The sequence below is a fragment of the Gopherus evgoodei genome, unplaced genomic scaffold (assembly GCF_007399415.2).
Source record: "Gopherus evgoodei ecotype Sinaloan lineage unplaced genomic scaffold, rGopEvg1_v1.p scaffold_34_arrow_ctg1, whole genome shotgun sequence".
Taxonomy (NCBI): domain Eukaryota; kingdom Metazoa; phylum Chordata; order Testudines; family Testudinidae; genus Gopherus; species Gopherus evgoodei.
In genome coordinates this window covers 3,098,199-3,114,743 of record NW_022060016.1, presented here as the reverse complement: position 1 = coordinate 3,114,743, position 16,545 = coordinate 3,098,199, and the positions used below count along the sequence as shown (strand labels likewise).

Below are 16,545 nucleotides of genomic sequence, written 5' to 3'. Positions count from 1 at the left end.
TAACTGGAGCAGCCTTCCTGAATGCAGTGCTGTTTTGGGGCTTGGTCAACTAGCGCAGATGGAGAAGGACAGGACAGTGCTGCAGAACTGGGCTGACCAGCAGTAGCTGCAGCAGCCTACATTCCTAGAGATCGCTGCAGAGCTCACCCTGGAGCAGCAGAAGCCCAGCATGAGAATTCCCCTCTGCACAGAGAAGCGTGGGGCCATTTGGAAGCTCATCTTCTCCCCACTCCACCCCCCATTGCTAGTGATCAACACTTAGTGATCTGGAGTTTTGTTTTGGGGGTGGGGAAAGAGAAATCAGCTGCTTGGGCTGGTCCTGTGGAGGTGTGCAAGGCTATTAACAGGATGCAACTGCTTCAGGTCAAAGTTTGGCAATGCCTTTGCATGGATGGGGGGCCTGCATGGTACGGGGCAACTGCTACCCGATCAGTGCCTTTTCTTTGCACCACCCACACCCCTCAGCCCAGAGATTTTGATGAAAATGGTGCTGCAAAGCCTGGCTGATCCCTGGGCAAAGTTCACCAATATTAACAAGGGCTGCAGAGCAGCTGCAAAATGACAGTGGCACATGCGTTTGGAAGAGCGAAGGGAAAGCAGCCATGGCACCAAGCCAGCCTGGCTATTTCTCCTCATTGTATACCTTGTGCAGAACACAGCAAACGCTCATCACAAAACACCCATGAGCCAGGGAAGAGAACCTGGACAGGAGATGTCCAGACAACCTCTGAGAAAACATGTCCCAAGAGTTCAGGGAAACAGGAGCAGTGATGCAATCGTGCTCCTACACTGAGGCCAAGGGATAGTTTGGGGTAATGAATGTGCTACAACTAAAGCAGTGACATGCCTTTGTGAACTGGTTTTATTAGGAACTCATATGATGGAGGAAAGTTATATAAGTGATGTAACAGAATGTTCCAACCAAGCTGGAAAACAAGATCCATTGAGTTAACAAGTAACACCCACCACAAACACACTACTCCTTTAGTAAAAGAAACCCAGACAGTTAACTAAGAATGCAGACCACAGAAATGTGGCACACCCAGCCTAGGGGGTGCTCACAATCTCCTGGAGGAGCGGCACTCAGGCCTATCCTGCTGCAGAGGGTTGAGTGAAGTCTTTCCCACACCACAGCAGTCCCAGTGTGGTGTGTTCCACATAGTTGGCAGGGCAGGGCAAGATTTCGGGGCAGTGCTTGACCTTTGCTACCAAAAAAGAAAAATCTCCATCATGTCCCTTTCCAGGGCCACATGCTCTCCTATAAGCCTCCACCCTTCTGCCTTCATAGGCTGCAGGCACTGATTCCCTGAAGGTTTCTTCTTATCTCCAACGATGAGGAAAAGACTTGAGCTAATTTTATTGGTGCCAGGACCCTGGATGCATAGGCCATGGGAACTAGCTGCTGAGGGCAATACATGTATTCTCCCAGTACTAGTCCCCATACCAATAGTGAGAAAACATTTCTTCTCCCTCGGATTTCAGAATGCCCTTCCCCCCTGCTCTTCCCAGTTGTATAGCCCTCTAGCAGTGCTGGGTAGGAGGCAGGTAAGTATTAGCCTGCAGGGGTGCTTATCCCATCCTCATGTTGGAGAACTGGTCTCAGGCAGTCCTGTTCTAGAAGGCAATGACAAACCTAGGAGAGATGCAGCACTGCTATTCCTGAGGATGGGGTCTGCCCAGCTGCTGCAGGAATGGAAGGGGACCACTAGCGCTACAGGGCGTATATGGCCATGAAACGTGTGCACTAGAGCACAGCATTCCCTCTGCCTTAATTTTTTTATGAACACCTGTAAAAAAATAAACCTTTACAGCAACTAAACACAAAGGTTAACGGCCTGTAGGAGGTGATACAAATGCCTTGCAATTCTGGAGTGGCTCCATAAGCTGATTTTGGCCATTTACCTGATACAGTTTAATTGTATCTTCACTTGAAGTGCACTGGAACAACCTGGGACCCAGAGTATAGTTCCTGCTGGAGCTGCTGCTACAACAAGCATAAACTGTGTACGAGTAACCCCCACCATGGCATTGGCTGTGGTATTTGTTATTTTATAGCTTTAAGTCTCTGGCACAGGTGCCCTTTTGAGCATGGAGGATGGAAGATAACTTCTGACGGTTCGTCTTAGCTCCGCTCAGCTTGGCAGAGGACAGCTGGTACCCAGAAGACTGCTGTTTAATGCCCCCTAGATTGTATTGCAACATGGCACATAATACAGGTACACCTCCGCCCCACAGCATGGTAAAGCTGACTGCAGGTAGGTCTCTCCTCTATGGCAGCTTGAGTCAGGCTTCACACAGAGGGTTCTTGTGTGAACTCCGCAATGCTGGGTCACACAGTTCTTGTCAACCCAAGAAGACCTCCTCCAGATTAAAGGACCCTAGACAGCTTGGGAATTGTCATACTGTCTTGGATGCTTTGTAGAAAACAGCCCCTAAGAATGTCATCAGTGGAGTCCAGTCCCATTACCTACCCCTCTGATGAGCATTACTGGAAACCCTGTTCTCATCCCTTGTTTTCAGGTACCTCTGACAGAGCCCCTTTGCTCTGGCTGGGCATTGGAACCAGGCCTGGCACTGCCTCCACATCTCAGTGTCTTGTAGATGTCTGCTGTCCAATGCTGGACACTGCTCTTGCTGGAGAGCTGCAGGCAAACTCAGGTGGTCTGCAGGTCTCCTGGAAATACGGGTCATGAACTCATCCCTACCTGGTAATGTAGAAGGGCAAAGCTGGCTGCATGCCACCACAGAGTATGCATCCAATCAAGATGAGCCCAAAGCAGAAGGCAGCATAGATAGGCCAATCCAGATGTGAAGCAGTGCAGTGTGGGATAGCAACAGGAGAAATGCCAGAAGCAGAGTAGTTAGGAATGCATCTATGTGACCCTTAAGCAGATAAACTGCAAAGTGGAGTCACTCTTGTTCTAAATAGGATTCATTAAAACAGCCTGATCTGGCAACATCCCTCTTTAGACAAGCCCTGACTCTCACAACCACAGTGAGCTTCTAGCCATTTTACAAAATCAAAGTGCTTCTTCCAAGGTTGCAGCATTAGCTCTGGGGACAGAACCCAGAAGTCCTGACATGGAGGCTTCGGACCTGACCTGTTTGCATGGCTTTTCGGGTTGCTTGCTAGAAGCGCAATACCCAGTTAGAAAGAGAGCAGGAGCCTGCAACGCCCTTTGTGCTCAGAACTCAATGACATCCTTACGAGTTAGGGTAGGGGCGTGGTAGGTGTACTCCAAGATGGACTTGCACTGGAGTGATATTCTCACCTGAAAGCCACTAAAAGATGGCACCATGGAACCCCACATTTGTAAGGTCTCCCCTATCCCACTGGGCTCACTTTACATGTATTACAGTAGCACAGAGGTCTCAGCTGACTTAGGGAGTCCCACTGTGTTGTGACCAGTACCTGCATCTAGCAAGAGGGGAAACCAAGGAACAGCATATTGGGGGTGGGGGGGAAGGAGGAGGCGCAGAAGAGGAGTGACTCGCCCAAGGTCACCCAGCAAGTCAGTGGCAGATCTGGAACTAGAACCCAGGTCCAAAGTCCCAGTCCAGTGGGCCACACTTCCTCGTTCCTTCTTGGGATCATCAGGTTGACTAATTTTCCAAGGGAAGCACATCGTCATCTGCAGCAATGTTTTTATTGGATTGGAATTTAGTAGACAATTCTGTTAATCTGAGGAGAGTTAGAATCCAGGCTGCTCTCTGAGTTAACAAGAATCCTGGGTGCTAAGAACTCTATCCATATTATAAAGGAATTTTTAGTAACAGCTCCCCTGCTCTTCCATCCCCCTCCATCAGAGGTTTGGCACAAAGGCAATATTTGTATTTGCCTCACAAGTTGTCCATGGGGCCTTTTCATGCACCTTTGTCACTTTCATTTAGTAGTGATCTGTCTGATCAGATCATCCACTCCAGCGAGCCACTAGACAACAGAATGACTGTTCCCAGCAGAGTAAATACCAGCTTAGCTGCATATCCTGGAGCATGCTATGCTGCACCTAACTAGTTGTCTCTGGTATCCGGATCCATCACCTCTTTCCCTGACGGCTGCAGTTTCTATTGTTGCCTTTGATCAGACCTGCTACATGCCACCCAGCCACCGGATAAAGGAATTTGTGCCTGGCACCCACAAGTCAGTTGTGATACCCACTCTATGGATATACCCAACATATATGCCTCTGTCTTCTACACATCTGTATCTGCAAGAGACAACCTCTGTTTCCGACCTAGAGGACAGAGACAACACTGGTCTCATTGGGGAGCTGCCAGGGTTGAGAACACTGCACAGGCCTTTGACACTAGGTAGATTGGCAAGTTTCTATAGGAATAATTCCTTTGGTCAGTTTCACTCAGTTGTATGTTACATTATGCTTGACCCATCAGCCCGACTGATCCTTTGGGTCTCACCACCTTCCTCTGAACATACTGACCAGCCCTCTTAGTTAAGGATCACCCATAGATCTGTCTGACTTCCTCCAGGGAGCTGAGTAGCATAGCCTGGATAAGATTAGACCCAACTCTACATCTCATGACTACCAGAACCACCTCTTCTCTCTGCACCTCCCATCCCTGCAAAGATCTCCAAGCTCTTTGAACCCATTTATTTAACTGCAAAATGTAGGCTAGTAACTTAGCAGGATTTATAAGAGAATTAGATGTTCAGAAGGATAAGTGGGATATCCAGAGCTGATCATTAATATTAAAAGCCAGGCGCTTTGGAACAGATAGCATCCTTCCTTGCTCCAGGCATAAGTCAGCTTCTAACTTTTGGGGTCAGAGGATAGTTTCTCTGGGGACAGGTTATCCCAACATTGCTGGGATTCTTGGACCTGCCTCTAAAGCAGCTAGCACTGGGTTCAGTGGAAGGAATGGGTTAGATGGGCCCCTGATCTGATGCAGTCTGGCAATTCCTGATTTCAGAGATGGGGAAACTGAGGCCCAGACAAGGGACAGTGGCTCACTCAAGGTCACAATGCAAGCAAGTGGCAGAGATGAGAATTGAATCCTGGAGCCTTAACTCCCAAAGCTGCACCTCAGCCATACAGAACAGGGCTTTCTTCTCCCTAGGCAACATGACACTAATAGCTACTTCCATCAGATATTTTAGATGAGATCAGGGAGAGGGGATTTCCCCTGGTAGAGCCAGCAGGCCCTTCAGCAATTCCCAAGGCTGAAAGCAGGAGAACTTGGCTGAGAGACTCCATCACAGGCCAGCACAATCCCTTGGGGCAGTGGGGAGATGCCGGCATCCTCTCTGCCAGCAGCCAGCCCTGAAACACGAATCCAAACAGCAGTCATATGGGGCCGCCACAAACAAACCCCAGCAATTGCCACATTCCAATACAGGACTGGTTCTAAAGGGACCGACCGTGTTTTGCCCGCAAGAGAACTATCCTGATCCAAAGGAAACATGGCATAAGCCCAGCTCAGCCCTAGCTGGGAGTCAGGTGGGTAGAAGGGACTGTATGCCCCCTCCTCCCCATTGGAGGGGCATACCCACTGCAGAGGTAAAGGCAGGCTCTGGAAAGGGAAGTATATGGCTGCCCTTCTGTGATCCTCTTAAGGACACAATACCCTGTCCCCAAGTTACCCAAAGATAGGAGCCAGCTTTCCGCTCAAAGTGCAGCCACTATTACCAAAAGCAACAAAGCTCTGCAGACTCTGCTGTCATGTGCCTCCAACTAATCCTGCACAATAGGGCTAGTGTGAGCCTTCCTGCCAAATTCCCAGAGCACTGCCATGGACTGCATTAGGGATCTAGTTCCCAGTCACCCTCCTTTACAGGACTCCCCAAACAGTCACAGAGCCCAGCATAAGAGGCAGGGTGATATTCTGCACATGCACAGAGCTCTACTCCAGCACAGTGGTCTCCTGCAGCAGCTTCTGTCCCTGCTGGTCTCAATCCCATGGGGAGAAGGGAACATTCATTAGAGCTCCATTCTTCACTGATTGACAGTCAATTCATATCCTGCATTCATGGCACTCATTCCCACCTGCAAGGAGTCAGATCCCTCTACGTAGATACCAGTTGAACTGGAGTTTGAGCAACCTTAACTGGTCCCATCCACTACAACATAGGACTGGTTTATGCTGGCTGGAAAGGACTACCGGAGGAAAACTCATAGGCCCCAACTTGTGACTCGTTCTCACTAGCACAAAGCATCAGTGAACCACCACCAGATCAGCATGATGGCATGTCACTATGTGCGCTGATGTGAATGACTGTACAAGATCCCACAAGCAACAGAATCAGGCCCCAGATGTCTGAAGTGGTTCTGTTTTTTTCCATTCAAACCAAGGAGTGGCTTTCTAGCCTAGTCTCTTCCCCTTATAGCCTCTGCAGGCCCAGCCCCAACCCCACCACTTGCAGCTAAAGTCCATATTTTATCAGACTTCCTGTTTCTTAGCTTCCCCATCTGTTCAATGGAGTTAATAGCCCTGCCCGGCCTTCCCAGAGAAGGAGCCAATACTGATAGTAGAGCATATAAGATCAGGATTTTCACATCCAATCTTATCAGCCCCTGCTGCAACTCTAGGTAGGTCTCCTTGCTCTGATGTTTGCGTGATAATTCTCACATTGAGTCCAGTTGGCTTTTACAATTAAGGGCTAGTCTACACTATTGCTGAAATCTATGTAACTTATGGGGCTGAAAAAGACACACTCTCCCCAAGCACCATAAGTAACATCGATCTAAGTGCTTTCCACACCAGCGCTAAATCTCCCGCCAACATAGCTTCCGCCTTCTCACAGAGGTAGAGTAATTTTGCTGACTGGAGAGTGCTGATGCGCTTCAGCAGATGTGCTACAGTTGCATTGGTGCAGCTGTGCTGTTGTAGTGCTCCAGTGTAGACTTGCCCTTAGGCTCAGGAAGGCAGTAGATTGTCCACAAACATGTCGGAGCATCCCAGGCCAGCATCTCTCCTCCTCACATTCCCCAGGATCAATAGGCCAAGGTTTCCCTCTGTTTCCACCCAAGCTGTTAGGAAGGCTTCTCTGAGCACAAGCCAGTCTGTGCAGCTGATTCAGATGAGTGCTGATTAGAACTAGTGAAAAATAGAGGAGATTGTTGGTGTCTGATGCAGGAAATTTAACTGGTTGTTAAGATGGATTCTACACATTTCTGAAACTTCTAGTCCCTTGGCAGAAATAACGGGAGCAAACCCCTCGCTCCGGACAAGCAGGAACATTTCTCTGACTCTCTCAGAGCAGTGTCTGTGTTAGAGCTTCCAGTAGCAGGGATAAGGTCTTTGATCTTTTATAACCAAGTGCACACGGATGCTTTGATACAATCACACGTCTCAGTGCAGGAAGCCTGGCAAGTAGGGACAGAATCTAACATCCTCAAGCTTTTCTGATTTAATCTCAAAATAAAGTGCTATCCTGCCACCCCCAGAGACTGAAGCGCTTCCTTTATCCCCAGGGCAGGTATAGCACAGGCAAAGGCAGGATGATCACACACCCAGGCATGCCTCAGCCAGCAGCATTAATTGTGTAGCAATACCTACAGTGTACAGCAGTGCTTTTCATCTGTAGAGCTCAATGCACTTTACTAAGGAGGTCCATACCATTCACACACCCATTTTATAGAGGGGGAAACTGAGGCATGGAGAGAGGAAGGGTCTTGGGCAAGGTAATCCAGTGAGATTGTGAACAGAACACAGGTCTATGGCACCCCAGTGCAATGCTCTAACCACCAGGCCACATTGCCTCCCAGAAGGGTCCTCAGCTCTGGCAGTTGCTCACTCTCACTCCCCCTCTTCGGATCAGGATAGCAGAGCCTAGAGCAGTGGTCTCCAAACTTTTTTGATCACGCATCCCTATCAGTAAAAAGTTTGAGCATGCACCCCCTGCCACGCACCAAATAAAAAAAGCATGCTCCTCCTGCTGCACACCCCCAAGGATCCTCTTGCGCACCCCACTTCGGAGACCACTGACCTAGAGGATCCAAACACGCTATAGGGATCATCCATTTTCCTGGGAGCAAGGGGGAGAGGAAGCAGTTTATTCAGATGTGCCCAGGTGCCCCTGGACGGGCATTTTGACCTGTTCAGTTCTGACTGTGTACACAGTTCTCCTTTGAAAGAGGCTTCAGCACAGCTTCCAGTGGGGGAGGGAAAGCACGGGATTAGGGGTCATGAACAGGACTAATAATGCTTGCAGTAATCGTTGGATATAGATACTTGCCTGCTAGAACTGAGTGAGACCACACTTATTTCACACAGGCTGCTGAGCAGCCATACAAGAGCAAACAGATGTTCAACCCATGTCAGATTCAAACCAGAAGATTCCAGATCCCAGCTGCTGTTGCTGCTTCTAACCCCTCCGGATAAACATGTTTATGATGTCACTTGGCACTAGGGAGGATTTAGCATACTCAAGACACATGGAGCAAAGTCCTGGTTAAAAAACAAAACCAAAAAACAGGATCACTGAAGATTAGTGAAATGCCAGGAAATTCCAATGTAAAGCCAATGACTCTGTCCTCAATTCCCCCTTGCTGCAAAGGGATGAGATGGAGCGTATTAACGACAAAAGATCTGCCTCAAGGAAGTCCAGCGCTGGTGGTGGCTTTACAGCGCTGTAACTCACTACCTGTCCACACTGGCAAGGCACATACAGCGCTGTATCTCCCTGGCTACAGCGCTGCATATACTCCACAAGAGGAATAAAAAGAACAGTGCTGGTGCTGCAGCGCTGGAGTGCCAGTGTAAACAGTGATTAATCTTACTACGCTGTAACTGACCTCTGGAATCTTCCCATAATGCTTTTAAGTAAAGATTACACTCTGTTTTGTTGTGAGCTCAGGGCTCCCAGAGCTGCTTATCTAACAAACGAAAACACAGCTACTGTTTGCTGTGAATGAGGCAGGCAGGGGGATCCCTATGGAATGTCCACAGCTAGTGTTTGCTTGAGGAGAGAAGCAGCACGGGGCAGGCTGGGGGGTCCGTTTTGGAGCAGCTGCTTATCTGGTCTGTGAGGAAAAAAACAAAGAAGGCTATTTGCATTTAGTGAATGAGAGAGGGGTGGGAACTTGCAAGGCAAGGAGCTGACAGTGTCAGCTCCAAAAATCCACTCTCTTCCCCACCCCACGCTCCCTGTCACACTCCACCCCACGCCGCTCTTTTGAAAAGCACATTGCAGCCACTTGAACGCTGGGATAGCTGCCCATAATGCACCACTCCCAACACCACTGCAAATGTGGCCACAACAGTGCACTGGTAGCTGTCAGTGTGGCCACACTGCAGCGCTTTCCCTACACAGCTGTACGAAGACAACTAACTCCCAGCGCTGTACAGCTGCAAGTGTAGCCATACCCTCAGGTACCCCTTCCATTTTAACGGATGTCTCAAGTGGGCAGCAGTTTTGCATGAGCAGAACCATTGACATCTGTCTAAATTTGTGCTGCCACTCAGCTGACACTCCTATAGTTGATGGGAACCTATCCCTTTACCATTACACTGGCCCAAATCCCGTCCTTCCACCATCCCACTCCTGCTACAGACACCCAAGATCACTATTGTTAGAACAAGTTCTTTGCCTCTTTTGGGCGTCTCATTGCTCTCTGAAGTTTCAGTGTCGCACCTGTGAGATATTTCCAGCTCTATGTGAAAGTCAGACAAAGCTCTTAAGACTGTAATGCCCAACAATTGGCTGGGAGGGAAGAGCAGTGAGAAGAGTTTCAGGACAGTTACAGGACCCAAAATAACTTTTCTAAACTTATTTAGCTTAGTCTAATCAATTTAAACGCTCCTTTTGACCTGGGTCCTGTGGACAACAAGGCACGAGCCAGCCACTACAGGAAAAATGGTCCATTGGTTACAACATGAAAGCTGGCACCCCAAGTCCCAGCCTCCCCACCACAGAGTTCCTGTGTGATCTTGGACAAGTCAGTTAGCCTCTGTGCCACATTCCCCCATCTATATAATGTGGGTAACAGTCCTGCCCTACAGGGGGGTTCTGGGAGTAAATACATTAGACCGTGAAGCACTTTGAGAGCTGACGAGAAGCACTCCATAAGGAATTGTCAGTTCATGCAGAGTGCACAGGCCCTTCATTGGGCAGAGCACCATGGCTGAACAGGACTGTTGGGTTCTGCCACATGGGTCTGTATTTGTCTTGGGAACAGATTTAATGATAGCTTTTTTAAAAAACAGACACAAATTCCCCTTATGTTGGATTACTGTCGCTTATGAAAGCTACAGAGTCGATTCCAGCTGCAGCAGAATGCACACTGTAATCACAGCCAGCCACTCCAAGCCCATTTATGACTGTGCTTGAAGAGTTTGGACAGTTACAGCAGTTTATATTAGTTTAAGCTACCAATCCCATGGCAGCCTCTGGGGCCTGCCTAGTGTCAGCCAGCTGCAGTATTCATTTACACAGCCTCAAAAAAAAATCAATGCAGACTTGACCTGAGCGACAGAGCAAGACAGCAGCAGAGCTGGGAATAAAATCCAGTCCAGTATCTACTCACCTCCAAATCTGGCAGTAAATTGAACAGAGAAAGCATGCAAACCCCATTAACTATCAGATGCAGTGACGATCTCTTTCTCTAGGTCGTGCATGGTTTTCTCTCAACATTTGTTTTGCCCAGAAGTTTTGGTTTAAGGTAGTCCATTTTTGGCCCATGTAGAACAGGTGCTATCCTGGGCAAGAAGATAGTGTCGCCAACAAGTAGCAACTGGGTAAAGCAGAGAGTGTCTACACAGCCTAGCTATCACCAAATACGCTATTCTAGAACAGCTGTGTGTGGACACACTATTCCAGAATAATTACTCTGCTTTCTTGGCCCTGCAGATGGGGGAGCGGGCATGGAGATCTAGTTTGTACTCTACTTTGGCACTAGGGAAGGCCTGATGCAGAAAGCCCAGCTGGGCTCTCTAGATTCTCCTTAGCTTGTTCATCTTTTTTTTTTAAAAGCCAAAAATTGTTGTTTTATCTGGAATCAGCAAGTTTCAGACAGACCACACCAACAGTTAGTCATTTTTCTGCTGAACACTTCACTGGAAAGGCTCCAAATCGGGGTGTTCTGAAGGAGACTGGATAATTAGAGTTAATGATCAGAGTTGCCCCTCTGGTCTGACCAGCCCGCCAATATCCAGGGCCCGGCAGGTCATTTCTATTAGGAGAAATAGATGAGTCAGTTCTTGGTACCTTGTTTATTCACAACATCTAAAGTCCTGTTTCTGAGCAGGCAGTTTCTTTGCTCTGAAATTCCTCAGCCTGCCACTCCAGCATGCTCTGTACCAAAGAAGCTTCCCCTGAAGGTCATGCTCACAATTCCTTGTCCTAGCTCTCTGCATCCAACACCAGCTCTTAGCTCCTTCATTGGCAACTCAATCCACACAACTTCATTCTGACCTGCCATACATCCTGGTGCCTTTGGTGGTAGCCCCCCCAATGACAGGGCCTTATCTCCACAGTTTTCCTGCTGTAAACAAAATAAAGACCTACCCACCCACTTTTTTTTTTGGACAGTGAAGATGTAGTTCAAGGATTTGTCTATACACAGGAGTTCTAGAAGGACAGCTATTGAGCTTTGAATCTACAACATACTTGAATCTGAATTAACTTTCAAATGCAGCCATGCTCCAGGAGTACTTGGCAAACCCACAGGCTTTAACAAGGGTTAGAATTGTCTTTGGATCCCAGCCACACCTGCTGGCACCCAGGAGCACCTTGAGGCATAATAGCAATAGAGAGTTATAATTCCGCCTATTTGAACTCTGACGAAGGCACTGATAATTCATTGGCAATAGGCAGTTAGAGATTTCTCCCCTTTTGTAAGACATTTGCATCCCTGACCCAGACTCAGCCAAGCAACTATAGCATTGGCACCCTTAACTCACCCTTGCAAGAGGCAAGGAAACAACCTACACTTCGGCTGCTATTTCTGATTTACAAACACAGGCAACATGACTATTTTGTTTGGATTAATTAATCTCTCACCTTTCCCCCCCACTAGTCTAGTGGTGCTCACCAAAGATCACCGACTTCTTGTGCTGCCCTCAGGGCATAGATAAAGCTACATCGATGTCTTTACCCCACAGGAGCTCCTAAGAGCTATTTTTAGTGTTTTTTCTAGACTTGAGGCAGACAGCTTTGTTTTAGACGTTAACCCATGCTTGATAGTTCAAAGCTCTGTTTTACCATTCCCCTACCCAGCCTCCACATGGCTAGTGCTGGAATGCCTGCCCAGAGCAGCGCTCCAGTCTCAGCCCCACCCTATGCAGCACTTCCTTTGCCTGGCAGCAGACTCAACACATAGTCAACATTGCATCAGACAGACAGCACTCCACTTACTTCACACCCCTGCATCTCCTAAAGACAGGACCAGTGGTGACTTCCCCTCTGTTTGGTTTGTTCCCTGAAAAAGCCAGAGCATCTAATGCAAGCTACATTTTCATTCCACTGAAGCAAGGGAGTTTCAGCATAAGACACAGGCTTACATGGAAGCTAGCCACTGGCAGAGCACTATGTTGGAGCCCTCTGGCAAGAGATGGCTTCAGTAGCTAGCTTACTAGCCCTCAGCCACATAAAAGCCCATAAAGAACCCAAAGAGACTGTTCAAATGTCAGTTTGTGTGACTCACTTCACATGAATCCTGCATGAATCAAGACGTTAAGCTTTTGCCAGGAAGAGAGGAAATTCTGACAGGCTGTTCCAATGAAGGGAGAAGATTCAGGCCGTTAGGGACACAGCAGCACCTCGGCCATGAAGCCAACAAGACCAGAGAGTAGTTCAGAGCAAGTGTCCAAAACACAGTTAGCTAGTTCTCTGGCCAATAGGCATTACACTCCAAGTGTGGGGCTAGGACATAAGTCATCTATGCAGGGATGTTTGGTGTTAGTTGATGGAGAACTCCTGCAACAAGAAATTTCTGTTCGTCCATCAAAACAGGAACAGGGCATCTGATTTAAGCATATCAATAGACACAAATGAAGCAAAGGAGCTTGCAGCTATTTCAGAGCTTGGTCATCTCTCACACTGGGGCTCCATGACCGGCAGTGTAGTGATCAAAGATACTGCACTGGCCAAGACAGACAATAGCCAGTGCTAGTGTCCATCCTCCCCTGCCATGCATCAGCTCTCTCAGACACAAGAAGCAGCCTGTTACCTCAACAGGCTCTCTCCATCAGCAACAAGCCTGACTCCTTCAGTCTGTGTCCAAATGCCAGTCCAGGCTAGCTGCTCAACCAATCCCACCTCCCATCTGACAGACTCAGGATGTCAGGTTTATACCAGCACAACGTGGTCGTCACCCCAGATTTCAAACCAATCTGTTCACAAAGAGCCTTTGCATTCATCAGTTGTGATCTAGGGTTATTTGTCCTCCTCCAAGTCAACTCCCTTGGGCATGAAGATAGTATGAAAGATGCTACAGAAGGCTGGTCTTTGTGGTTCTAATCCCCTCTCTGCCACAGCCTGCATGACTGTAGGCAAGTCACAACTTAGGAATAATCCCTACCTCCCGGTTTGGGTGGAGCAGGGATGTGATCTAGTTATTTGTATAATTCAGAAACAAAGAATGTTTGATGGTTCAGGAGCTCAGTCAGCTTTGCCTGCATTGCCTCTGCCCTTGGAGTGGGTTAGGGCTATATTCATTCAGCAGCAAGTTACAGGTTTTGTGACAATTCTCTTCCTTATGGGCTGCATGCCACTTCTCTCATCCCCAGCTACCAAGGACAGACTTGAATTCAACCACCGCTCACTGTGACTCAGCAGATTCAGTGGGAGGATGGTCCCTGTTCCAGGGAACTGCTATCACAAATAGACTCCCCCTACTAGGCTTTTTGTTAAAAGCTATGAGGGAAAAAACCCTGCCCTTAACCCTTGGAGAGAGACAGAGATGCCATCATGTTTCTCACAGAGGCAGGCTGCTACGTAGCAGTCTGCAACCAGATCGGGAATATCTACTGCAAATGGACCATATTGACTGCAGTTGAGACCCTGAAAGGAGTAAAGCCCTGGTAGAGTGTCAGCATCTGAGACAGCCCAGAGGGATCTCTCCCTTTTATACTTTGGCAACACTTGTATAGCTTGACATGACAACTGAGTATTAATGAATTAACAGCCTAGAGGCCAGTCTGCCTCTGCATACATACACCATGAGGAAGAGGATGTTGGTAATGGACATGTGACGTCACACACAATAAATGCAATATGCAGGCCATGTTGAATCAGAAGTTTTAGAAGGCTCCCATCACTCCAGACATACTACAGGGCTTGAAGTGCAAATCAGGTCTTTACAAGCTTCCCATGGGATCCAGGTTGCTGGACCCAAGTAGCAATGAGACTTTCCACAGCAAGCATTTAACATGCCTTCAGCAAGGGGAAGGAAGGATGGAGTTGGGAGCAGGACACAGGACTGGAAGTCAGCAGCTCCAAGTTCCATGCCCAGCTCTGCCATAAACTTACTTGGTGACTTGCCCAAGATACCTACACTTTATTCCAGTTTCCCCAACCGTACTGGGAAAGGAGGCAGGGAGACTAAAGTCATTCTTGGGATCTCCAGCTGGAGGGAATGCTGTGCAGGTGGCAAGTCACATTCCCTTCCAACATTTCTTGCTCATCTTTCACCCTAGCATGTTACAAACTCTCAACCAACCAGACACTGAAGGGACCCACAGAGCTTTAGTTACCACTGGACAGGAGTCTGTAGGTAGAACAAGGTTAGTAGAAAGCCTTTGATGTTAGTTCTAAGGCAACTGTCTTAAACTGCCACTCTGAGCAGGTTTACTCTGTATATATAGGACAGTACCAACATGAGGCTTTAATGTCTAATGGGGGGAACTGCATGCAACTCAGTGACCCTGTTCAGAAGCGTGAGAAGCTAAGTGGGTGGCTGTGATGCCAGGGAGGCCACCAACCAGAATAGCGTAAAAGGGAATGAGCATAACTCCCCTCTCCACCACCTGCAACCGGAGCCCCCAGCTGTCCTATCCAGGCCTTGGAGCAGCCACCATCACGGGGCTAGGAGGGGAGGAAGATCCCTCACCCCATCCACCTGAAAGGCGACTCAGGTGACCTGGGCAGCAAAGGCACCTTCAGGTGAAGGACGGGATCTGCAGCCCCCCAGGTACGGAGCTGGAGCCGGGATGGAATCAGCAGGGCCAGCCGGGACTTGGGTCCCTCCTAGATCCGGGCTGGAGGACAGAACGACACGTGTCCGTTTCCCCTTCGCTACCGGATCAAGTCTTGCCTAAGACACAGGCCTCCACGCTCCCCAGACACCAGCGCCGAGTTATGTACAGCGCCGCGCGCCCGCCCACCCACGCCCCACGTGCATCATCTACCCCAGGGAACAGGCAGCTCCCCACTGGCGTATGCCCCCTCCCCAGCGCCTCACCTGATGAGATCCAGGAAGGAGTCCGCCACCTCCTTGGCCTCGGGCACGCCTCCGCCCCCCTCGCCCCCTAGGCTGGGCGGCGCGGCCCCCTCCCCGGGCCGGATGATGAAGGCCAGGCTGACCCCGACGGCCGAGGCCAGCAGCGTGGTGAGCAGGAAGAAGAGCATGGCCCAGCCCCCCAGGCGGCCCAGGGCGGCGGGGTCCAGGCTGGCGGCGCCGGAGACCAGGCTGCAGACCACCAGCGGCAGGATGATCATCTTCAGCAGGCGCAGCAGCAGCTCGCCGGGGAAGGAGAAGGCGAGGATCCCGGCGCGGCTCAGCCCGCCCGGCACCTGCCGCACGCCGAGCCCCACCGCCACGCCGGCCAGCACCCCGGCCACGGTCAGCAGCACCAGCAGGTTGGCGCGCAGGCAGCCCCGCAGGCGGGCGGCCTTGGAGGGGGAGCCCGGCGGGGGGAAGAGGGCCCCGTTGCCGGCCTCCTGCGGGCCGATCTCCCCGTTGGAGGCGCCCTTCTCCCCGGCTTCTCGGAGGCGCACGCGGTCCCGGCACGCGGCCATGGCCCCAGGGAGCGTCGGGTCCCGATGCGCGCGCGGGCGGGCGCGTGGAGCAGCCGACAGACAGCGCGCGAGCGCCTGGAGCCGGGGCGCGAGCTGCCGGCGGCGGCGAATAGGGAAGCGTGGAGGTAGCGGCGGCGCTTTTGCGGAGAAGAGCGTCTCGGGGCCCGGGCACGGTGATTGGCGGAGCGGGCTAAGGGGCGGGGCGATGAGGGCGGGAGAACGAGGGGCGGGGCGGGGCTAAGGAGAAGAGGGAGAGTTCCCGCCCAAAAGGCTCTGCCCAACCGCCGGTTGTGGGGGTGGGGGGGTTGTTGTCTTGTCTCCCCACATATTACCTCAGTAGGAAAGTTGTACCCCCACCTACACACAGCCACCCACAAGCCCATGTCACCATGACTCAGGGCCGGCGCTTCCATTTAGGTGGCCTAGGCAATCGCCTAGGGCGCCAGGATTATTGGCGGGCGGCATTTTGCCGGAGGGGGCGTCAGGCGGCTCCGGTGGAGCTGCCGCAGTCGTGCCAGCTGACGGTCGGCTGCTCCCGCGGCTGCGGTGGACCTCCCGCAGGCACGACTGCGGCAGCTCCACCGGAGCCGCGGGACCAGGGAGTGGGGCGGCGAAATTTCCGTGCGCCT

The 16,545-nt window shown here is 50.4% G+C and overlaps 1 protein-coding gene across 2 annotated transcripts in view; it reads right to left on the bottom strand.

Moving 5' to 3' along the window:
• The window catches only part of SLC1A5 (solute carrier family 1 member 5), a 29,326-nt gene extending 13,385 nt beyond the window's left edge, over positions 1 to 15,941 (bottom strand). The window contains exon 1 of one of the 2 annotated variants that reach the window (XM_030544464.1): positions 15,360 to 15,941. In XM_030544464.1, the coding sequence (XP_030400324.1) occupies positions 15,360 to 15,916 (557 nt within the window). In that variant the 5' untranslated portion in view covers positions 15,917 to 15,941. Of the gene's footprint in view, positions 1 to 8,194; positions 8,292 to 15,359 lie in introns of those variants that run through there. The other variant, XM_030544466.1, reaches the window with a different exon arrangement.
• Positions 15,942 to 16,545: the final 604 nt, after the last annotated feature.